At 39.8% G+C, this 10,186-nt stretch overlaps 1 protein-coding gene across 1 annotated transcript; it reads left to right on the top strand.

Moving 5' to 3' along the window:
- Positions 1-10,186, top strand: zgc:171775 (STKc_p38 domain-containing protein). The gene is made up of 12 exons (XM_062392450.1): positions 1-238; positions 2,132-2,261; positions 3,528-3,586; positions 3,871-3,982; positions 5,584-5,613; positions 6,736-6,783; positions 6,890-7,004; positions 7,110-7,181; positions 8,564-8,643; positions 8,809-8,887; positions 9,541-9,714; positions 9,904-10,186. The coding sequence occupies exons 1-12, from the start codon at positions 105-107 to the stop codon at positions 9,963-9,965; spliced, it is 1,095 nt and encodes a 364-aa protein (XP_062248434.1). The 5' UTR covers positions 1-104; the 3' UTR covers positions 9,966-10,186.

Below are 10,186 nucleotides of genomic sequence, written 5' to 3'. Positions count from 1 at the left end.
TCTCTGCCTGATCTCACCTGTCAGGGGCAAACTCCACAGGCTGCAAAAACAAAACTGCCTCAATACTTAAATCCCGACTGTGAAACCAAACAGAGAACAGTGTGATGGAGTCTCCGCTGAAGGATTCTCCCGTCAGAGCAGGTTTTCACAGACTGGAGATCCAGGAAACGACGTGGGATGTCCCGGAGAGGTACGAGACGCTGCGCGCCGTGGGCTCCGGAGCTTACGGGACAGTCTGGTGAGTTCCCCCGGGGAAGTGAAGCAGGACTTCAGATACACTCTAAAATACCTGAAAGTGCAGTGCACACTATCCAGGGCCTCACAGGCATCTGATATATATCTTTTGGATGATCAAGAAGGCAAATCATTGTAATGTATAAACCACATTGCATAGGCAGTGTGCGGTACAGGCACAAATCAAGAATTTAAAATGTAAAGCATATTTAGATTGAATAAAAGCGTTAAAGACAATAAGGCAATAATAGCGATTTCTAAGATAACAACATAACAATATAATAGAATATAGTGATGGTATGACCGCATCTAATAGTTTAGTTAAAGACACTTTGCATATGCTTAAAGACATTGACAAACAAGCTTGTTGAGACACATCTCCAACAGTGGAACAGTGGGAACAGGGATACACATGATCAAATGCACAAACATGTGACTGTTTATTGATTTGTTCATTCTTTGCCGTCAATATTCAAATGTTTTGAATCACAAATGATTTTCTGTAAGCTGTCTTGACTTTAAGTTAGCATTCCACTCCTTGGGTTTGTTGTCCCAGAGTGGCCATCATTACACTGACATCTGCTAACAGAAGCACCTTTGTCCGCCTGAGGCAAGCTGGCAAGTCAATGCAGGTCCTGGGATACGACAAGAATCTCCTCCAACGACACAGAGCAACTCCCCCAGGAATCCAAGATATCTCTGACACAGCTCAATGTAATGACAGGTCACTGACGGACGAGATCTTGTAGAGATATGATGTTGTTTGGTCAGACAAGACTTCAGGACTGAATCAGGACTAATCTGAATGTTTCATATACGATCATACCGTACACGTTTCATGTTACATGTTTTTTTTTAACGAGGTTTATATTTAACAGGACCAGTTCCACATACCAGAGGTCCACAATGTTTTTTTTCACCAGACCAACTCCCGCAGAAGATCTAGAAATCCCAGAGCACACTGTTCTGAACGTGCTGTAAAGTCTTGATACTAACTACACAGCGAAATAATGAACTGATTCATCGATCGGTCAATAATCATAGGAATAATTTCCCCCAATTTGGATAGCTAATACTATCTTGTTTATATCATTTATATTGAATAAGACTTTGTTATTTGGTGTGTTGTTTTGGACAAAACAAGCACTTTAAAAAGCTCACTTTGACTATAAAATGTTGTATGATTTTTTGATGAATAAATTAATTTATTAAAATGGCGTTAGCTTCTTACCATTTACAAATCCATTTTTTTAAACATAGTAATATGTGGCTCATTTGTATTTTTCCCATCTTTATTGGTCTTTCAGGTTGAGGGCAGGACTTACTGATTTCAGATTTTGTAATGCTTTAACTCAAAACCCTGTGCTTGCACTCAGATAGCCCCTGCTTGTGCTTGGATTTACTCTGCTTTTTCTCAAGCTGTGTGCTTGCTCTCACTGTGCTTCTGCTGCTTGCACGGATTTCCTGCGCTCCAGCTGCAGCGCCTCTACTCGTGTCCTCGCACCCACAATGCTTATTTGTGTGCTAGAAATATCTTCTCTCTGGTTTCTTTCTTCTGTGCTTGGATTTTTTTGTGCATCAGGTCTGTCAAAATTCCCCAACCAATATCGGTAACAAATGATATTGTCCCAACCTTGTTGTGAGCGTGTTAGCTTAACTTTCTTGAGAGTCCCGTGTGTGGGGCTAATTTAGCTCGGTTCTGTTTGTATGAAAGGTGTTGTACAAAATAAAATACTGATTAGCTAATTGATTGATTAAACATTGTATTTAAAAATATATATAAACTGATAGATAACAGTCTAATCTGTGTTTGCAGCTCAGATTGAGAGATTATATGAGCAACATCATCAGCCTGCTGTGTGTCCTCTCCTCAATGCTGCGTTTTCATCCCCCTCAGCTCTGCCACGGACCAGAAGACCAAGGAGAAGGTGGCCATCAAGAAGCTGCATCGGCCTTTCCAGTCCCTCATCCATGCTAAACGGGCCTATAGGGAACTCAGGCTGCTCCGCCACATCCAGCATGAAAATGTACGTGAATATGACAAGAAGTGGGCCCTGATTGAATATGGAGTGACAGGAAACATGTTATTAACATGCTAAAATAAAATTCTAAAGCCTTCCAAAGGTTGTAATTAGGTTAGATAGACAGGCGGTGATGCTTAAGCATGAGAAGAATCTTCTTTTCCAAATGGTCAATGCTATGATGTAGTATAGTATTGTCACATTATAGTCTGAGTACATATTGCAAAAAGGCACCATATTTTGATATGATACTTCAAAGCAGATGCAGAGCCAGAACTGAATGGTTCCAATCTTTCTCAGTAATCAAAGTCTTCTGCCATTTTTATTCTCCCAAAGTTCCATTTTGAGGTGAAGCCAACTGTGTTGATCCACAAACGCTCTAACGCTGCTTGACAAGTGAGCAGTGTTGTGTATTGTTGCCACCCTCATGGTTCAGTGTTTTGGCTGAAAGCCTTTGAGGTATTTAACTGGGCTCCCCTCTCGAAAGCGCATCAGATTGAATGTGATTTAACCTCAGTACTTCCGCCCAGGACATTCAGATTTTTCCCAGTTTGTTTGTTGGTTTATCAGCAGGATAACGCAAAACCTACTGAATGGATATCTACGAAACTTGGTGGAAGGATGGGAGTGAGCCCAAGAATGAAGCCATTAAATGATTCAGTTAAAAAAAAAAAAAAATTCCACTCTCCTTAACATTGCAGGATATGTTTTTTTTTTTTTACAAATTCTCAAATTTCTCAGAAAACAATGGGTGAATCCTTATGATATAATAGAGGGAGATATGAAGTCAATTCCAGCTGCTAAGTGAAAAGTGGGATACATCCTGGAAAGGTCGACAGCGTATCACAGGTCAACATTCAGAAACAAACAACTATTCACTCTTATGCTCAGTCCTCAACAGTCAATTTAGAGTCTCCACAAACCTAAACCTAATCTGCATGTGTTTATACTGTGGAAGGAAGCTGAGTTACCCAGAACCCACACAAATATGAGAACATGCAAACTCCACACAGTAAGACCCAGACGGAGCTGGTATTCGAACTGAGAACCTTTTCACTGTGAGGCAACAGTGCTACAGTTGCAAGGGCTTTTTGCTTTAAATATAGATGCTGTTGAAACAGAGTTGCAGTGTCAGAGATGTAAATATGACATTCACACCAGATGTTACCATGGAGATGTGCAGTGTAACTATTTCTACCCTGTGCGTGATCCCATATAGAGCCCTAGACATGTGTTTTCTAACAGATCTGAATATTTGTTTTTTCCTGAAAGGTGATCTGTCTCCTTGACGTCTTCACACCAGATTCCACACTGGAAAGATTCACAACCTTGTGAGTTGACGGTCACAAACCATGTTCTTTTCGTCGAAGTTGTCGAAGCTTGTAGACTCCCTGTGTGCGTGTGTTTGCATGTACGGAGCGTTCAAGCAAGGATACGTGCGGGCAAGATTATTCATGTTTGTTTTGGTATTTCCTCACCATGGAAATAGGCTATTGTTATCTACACTCTTTATGGCCACTTCATGTCCCCAACTTTGTCTTTTTTTTTTTATTTGTGCTTATTCATACATTCCTTCTCACTTGTTATTTGTCTCCTCCTCTTCTCCTCACTCTAGTTACCTAGTAATGCCATTAGTAGCCCAAGACCTGAGCCACATTATGAAGAGGAGAAGATTAACTGTTCGCATCATCACATACCTGTTCTACCAGCTTCTAAGAGGACTCAAGGTAAGTGTTGATGTCTTCATTCTCTTCAAATATTATATTACATGATGTAATCTACATACACACATGTCTGCTCTTGCTGTTATAACATTTAAGATGTCTGAGGTTTGCAATAAAACTAGAAAAGGTGTTCTCAAAAGGGCATCACTATTCTCAAAAAACAAAATCTCGAGCAGTTGAAATTTCAGTTCAACACAAAGTGCTAGGGATAGATGTAGTGTGTGTATACTGTAAATAATGCCGGATGGTAAATTTAAACAGTGATAACAGATTAAAAAATACAGTTGCATTAAAAGTGTACCATTTCATTATAATTCCTTATTAAATGTTCAAATGGTACGGCAAAATTATTAAAAAAAGCACATATTGTTTTAAATCAATCTATCCATTCATTCACCCATCTGTTTTTTGTCTTTATTGAGCTTGTTCCATTTGAGTACGCACCAGACTGAGCAGAGCAGTGCACACAGATTTCTCCTCCGTCTACATTCTCCAGCACGTCCTGACGAATCCACAGACATTCTCAAGTCAGACAGGAGATGATGATGAGAGGTGACTGGGAGGCTCTGCAGTGATTATACACTGATCAGCCGCAACGTTAAATCCAGTTACCAGTTTCAGTTGGCTGATTGTTGTACTTTCAGCCAGGTGACCTTTAAGAGATGTGACCAAGAACCTGATGTTCAGTCTGGCTGAAACCTAGAGATCCACTGATTAAGAAACAGGGAGGACACTGCGCACTGTGAGGTCTTGTACAGATTTTAGGGAGAACATCTGAGGTCCAGCATTATTAACGCCACATAAAGAACAAAATGTGAAATACTTAGAAGCCTTTAGTTAAGTCAACTCCCTCCAGTTAGAGAAGGGTCTTGGTCTCAGACACGACTAACACATTACTGCAAACCAACACAGTGAGTGCTGGAGGTCACCGTCTCTCAACTTCAGAGAGCAGAGCGGAGATCCTGAGAATCTCCTTCCCACCTGCACGACTATATGAACAAAAGCAGCTTCAAACCGTTTTCATATAAAATACTAAATGTATTTTATTGAAAACAGTTTGAATCTGCTGTTCTGGTCATAAACTGCAGAAGGCATCAAATATTTATTATAAAAGAAAGTACAAGGTAGCAGCTTGGCAGAGCCATGTGTTGACCTCTCAGTATACACTGATGTTATAACATCATGGTGAGTATAGTGCTTTCAGTTTGGGGACAATACCCTCAGTCAATGTATAACCAAGAGTGGTCAGTGGAAATAAAGATAAAGCATATTTTGAGCTGGAACAAACAAGACTAATGTCTGAAATGTCTTTGAGTTTAGCATCTTTAATCTTGAGATATTTCCCCCTTGTTATATGTATACGTGCTTTAACCACTCGTCTGTGCTGAGTGAGGCGTCTGCGTCTGCATTAATGCATTCAAACTCAGCCCTGGCAATGAGCTGCAGGCAGAGATAGTGGTGTGTGATGCTTTTTTTCTACAATTCCGCGACATGCCATTTAGAGGAAGCCTGTGTCACGTGGGTCCGTCTGCTATGTAAACAAACTTTACTGTGTATATTTGTTTATATCTATGTTCTATAATCTGTCTTCTCCTTCTTTACAGTATATTCACTCTGCAGGCATCATTCATCGGGTTGGTATATGGACCTTTTAAAAAAAACACAATTCACTGAAGTCTTAGCATGTCAAGTAATCAATGTTTGTTTACATGAGTTGTACGCTTAAAGGAATAGTTCATGATTTTGTTAAATAGGGATCGCAAAATCTGGACACGTTTAATGACTTCCTGCGCTCTACACCATACTCAGTGAAAAATTACAACTTTAGGTTTTTATACTTTAGGTTTAATAGAGATTAATCAATTGACCAATACTGCACATTATTTAGTATTATGTATCATGAATATGATTACAGTCTCCAGTAATATATAGTTTAAGCTAAATTTAAATTAACATTACATGAGAAAGTCTAAATAAAGACCTCATATTGAATCCATGGGAGAAGCGTTACATTCGTGATTTTAGAATTAAAGTGAATGCCCAATAACAAGCACCTTCTAACATTTTATATCATAGAAAACAAAAATAAAACACTGATCTGTATGTCAAAGCTGCATTCTATGCATTCAGGTCAGACAGGAAAACATAACCTAAAGAAAGATCATTTTGAAAAGGGGTTTGTTTAGTTAACTTTTTGTCTTGCAGGTATAACTCCTAACCAGTAGAGGGTGCCCTCTGAGCACTACAACAACATCCTGGTTTCACATGGTTTAATAAATTTAGAGTTTTGCCTATGCAGCTCTACACTTCTCTGAGTCAAAAAAGCAATAATACATTAGGGTGACACGCTTTGCCAATTTGCATTGTTTTACTTGGTTTTAGCAGTAAGAAGTCGGCACAGTCAAAAGGGTCAAATGTAGAAGCTAGAAGACTAAACACATTTAAAAGCTGGTCATAAAAAAAAGCAGCTGGAAAATAGAAGCTGCACTTTACAATGCTTGATTCAAATCTGTATTCTTTATTAAATCAGCTTTTGATCTAGTTATTTATTTCTCTGCATTTTCTTATAGGTTGTTACATTTTCTTTAGTTATTCATTAATGAAAGGCTTGATTCATATTTTGGTGACACTTATAATCCTTATAAGCTCAGGCTGAGCCAGGCGAAGCTAAGCTAAGCTAAATGGCCGCTACCTGAATTGGAGTCTCACCAGAAATTGTGCGACTAAGAAAGCTGATGTGATTTGTTTGATTTTAGGATCTGAAGCCTGGTAACCTCGCTGTGAATGAAAACTGTGAATTAAAGGTAAGTTGAAAAGTCCTGATCTAAAAAAAAAAAAAAAACTCCTAAACTTGAACTTGAAAAATGACTTATGCTTCTCTTTGGTGAATTAAACTGTAACTATTCTCAGATCCTGGATTTTGGCTTGGCGAGACAGACAGAGAGTGAGATGACTGGTTATGTGGTAACACGCTGGTACAGAGCACCAGAGATCATATTCAACTGGATGCACTACAGTCAGACAGGTGATGAAATCATCTTACTTTATCCCGTCATTGTGTCCACTATTGCAGCTGTAAGTTGTGACAAAATATTAAATGGAACTGTCTCTCTAATGTCCTCCCTCTCAGTGGATGTCTGGTCAGCCGCCTGTATCCTGGCAGAGATGATTACTGGCCAGGTACTTTTCCCGGGACACGACAGTATCCTCACATATTCAGCTCAACTAAAGCAATGGGAAATTCACACTGTTCCTCCCTTATTGTTAAAAATGTAAGGTAAAGTAAGAAAAGCATTATGGGACTTAGAAGGATTTTTTTCACCAGAGGGTCAGCTATGTTGTTATGCACAGACTGTAATGAAGTTGTGTTATTGCCTCTGTTGGAGGGAAGGCGGAGAAAATAACAGAAAGTTCCCTGATTATGTTGTTAAGGTAATCTTGAACTGCATGAGATAACGTACATGGAAATTCTGTGGAGTTTTCCTGCCAGACCCCGTGTAAAGAGAATGTCTGAATGAATCCATAGCTGCTTTCAGACATGCACTGAACTACGCAGTACCGCAGTATTTTCACCAGAGGAGGTGCATGAGTGAATGCAATAGTCAGAGTGAGAAATTATTCCTTCACTTCCTGGATCTGGCTCTGCACCTGGTTGCTCCACCTCTCACTTAAAGGGATAGTTCATACAAAAATGGAAATTCACTCATTATTGATGCACCACAATGCCGGGGGGGGGGGGGGGGGGCGTATGACTCCACAAAACACTCCTGGAGTCTCAGGTAATGTTTGTTAGAGCAGAATCCAATACCTCGTAATAAAACAACAAGGTATGTTTTTTTCTGCTGTTTTATTACATCTAAAGATAGGTCACTAATCAGCTACCCTGTTTACCCCTTAAACTGCAAAAGTGTTTTGTGGACTTAAACACTTCACTTCTCAAACATCTACTGCTGCCTTGATCATGGGTGAACTGAAAACCCAATTGTGTGGACATTCTCCAGAGCTCAATGCTCAAAACAGTTTTTGGATGGACTCTGAAGACAGAGGGGTTTGGAGCTTGATCATTCTTAGGACTATAAGTCATATATAATTTGAACATTATTTTTACTATTGAGCTTTCTCTTGTGAATCCAGTGCATTACTATGGAAGCCCATTTCCGCGACTGTGATGAAGAAAACACAAATCCTATATCTCATAATTATGACTTAGTATCTCATTATTATGAGATACTAAGTCACAATTATTATTGTAGCTTCCATACAATACAACTAGATCTTTAGTTGAAAGGAGCTAACCAACTAGGGGCGGCTTCTAAAAAAGGCGGTTGGCTAGGATACAAAATGCAGAGTGGGCGCCAGAAGAGGCTAATTTATCATGATGTGATACATGCAATGTGAACCAATATAGTAATGTCTATCCATCATCCTCTAACCCGGGGACACACCGGAGGCCAAAGTGTTGCGAAGTGCCATGAAAAGCTGACCTTTTCGCATGCTGGCCTTGATGCATGCGACTTCTCTGACATGAAGTCGTCACAGTGTATATGCTGTGCATTCAGAGGCTTCCTTAACCAGCCTGTTCAGGTATCGATCAGTTGAAAAAGATCCTTCGCCTGACAGGAACACCAGACTCCTCCCTGGTTCAGAAGATGCAGAGTAAAGACGTGAGTTTTGTTTTATCCCCAACAAAATGAATCCAACTTATGAATGCAGCACATTTACAAATATGAGTGGAAAATAACAAACCAATATTTTAACAGGCACCAGTTTTTGATATTTTATGCTCTTTTCTTTGTTAGAAAATGTAACCATTATTACCTCTTTTACAGGCGCAGTCATATGTGCAAGGTCTCCCTCCACAAAAGAAGAAAAACTTCAAGGATGTGTTTCCGTCCATGGAGGAAAATGGTGCACTGAACCACTTCTACTTATTGACATGAAATGAAATACATTGAGCTTAAATTGGAAAGAAAAGCTTAGTTTGAACCCAAACTTCTTCATCACGACTTTGCTGCAGCATCGTCACCTATATTATTTCAGTCAGACAACTCACGTGTGAAATGTTTATCACAATAGCGGATCATTGAGTTTAATGTCTAGGTTCGGACTTCATCACTCCCCCAGAAGCAATTACATTAATATAACGGGGAATGATGAGCAGATATCTTTAACCACTCTGTTGGAGCCTACGGCCGGATGCCGGACTGGTGATGGGACTGAATTTAACAGGAATCGATACTGACACAGGGCAGCAATAGCACTGAGAAGCAAAGGGAGAGATGGGAAATCTTTGCAGCTTCAATAGACCGCCATCTGGGAGGGTGTGTATGATAGAGGAATGTATAAAGTGAGGTATGTCTCTTGATTAGGTCTCCCTAATTGTATTTATAACAAATAAGAGATGAGGAGATGCAGTGCATCTTGAAACTCTGCGAGGGGAGACATTTTAATTCCAAATAAGTTTTGTGGCAAAAAACAGAAACTTCATCTTTTGTCACCAATTAGTGGATGATAAATTGTGTGATGATGGAAATGTTCTGTTTTGGTCCTGCTGCTTCCAGCTGTCGACCTGCTGGAGGGGATGCTGCTGCTGGATCCAGAGACGAGGCTGACAGCGAAGCAGGCTCTCCCCCACCCCTTCCTGGCTGAATACCATGACCCAGAGAGTGAGACGGACTCTGAGCCTTATGATGACTCCTTCGAGAGCCTGGAGCTGGCTGTTGGTGAATGGAAGAGTGAGTACGGCTGTGCACGAGACGCTGGAGTTGACAGGCACTGTGGCCTCCTGATTTTTGCTACACATGTATGAAAGCTAAACAAAGAATAAATAATCGTATTCTTATCTGAAGAGTTTGGACATTAAAAAAAGATCGTCAATACTAGGGGTGAAAATAAGTCTTTGCGTTCATTTTTCATCCAATCAGGTCTTATCCACATGGAGATCATGACCTTCGATCCTGACAACCCCAGTAAAACAGCTATGTAGGATGCTGTGATGTTTGGTTTAATATCCACACATGAGGTAAAGGTCAACGATTCAGTGAAACAAATACAAATAAAAGAACATTAAATATATCCTGTCCTGTTTTGTGCATCTGACATGTATGTGCAGTTGATAAAGTTGATCGTAGCAATAATGGCTTGATGAATTATTGAATCTGTTTTACCAAAAGAATGTAAACTTTGATATAAAATTATTTTCATGAA

This window comes from Platichthys flesus, chromosome 7 (genome assembly GCF_949316205.1).
Source record: "Platichthys flesus chromosome 7, fPlaFle2.1, whole genome shotgun sequence".
NCBI lineage: Eukaryota > Metazoa > Chordata > Actinopteri > Pleuronectiformes > Pleuronectidae > Platichthys > Platichthys flesus.
The sequence above is the reverse complement of the archived record's forward strand: the minus strand, read 5'-3'. Positions and strand labels throughout refer to the sequence as shown.

Coding starts and splice junctions, on each gene's coding strand:
- zgc:171775 (XM_062392450.1), top strand. CDS start 105: ATGGAGTCTCCGCTGAAGGATTCTCCCGTCAGAGCAGGTTTTCACAGA. Junction 3,587..3,870: donor CTGGAAAGATTCACAACCTT/GTGAGTTGACGG, acceptor TCCTCACTCTAG/TTACCTAGTAATGCCATTAG. Junction 8,888..9,540: donor TCCGTCCATGGAGGAAAATG/GTGCACTGAACC, acceptor TGCTGCTTCCAG/CTGTCGACCTGCTGGAGGGG.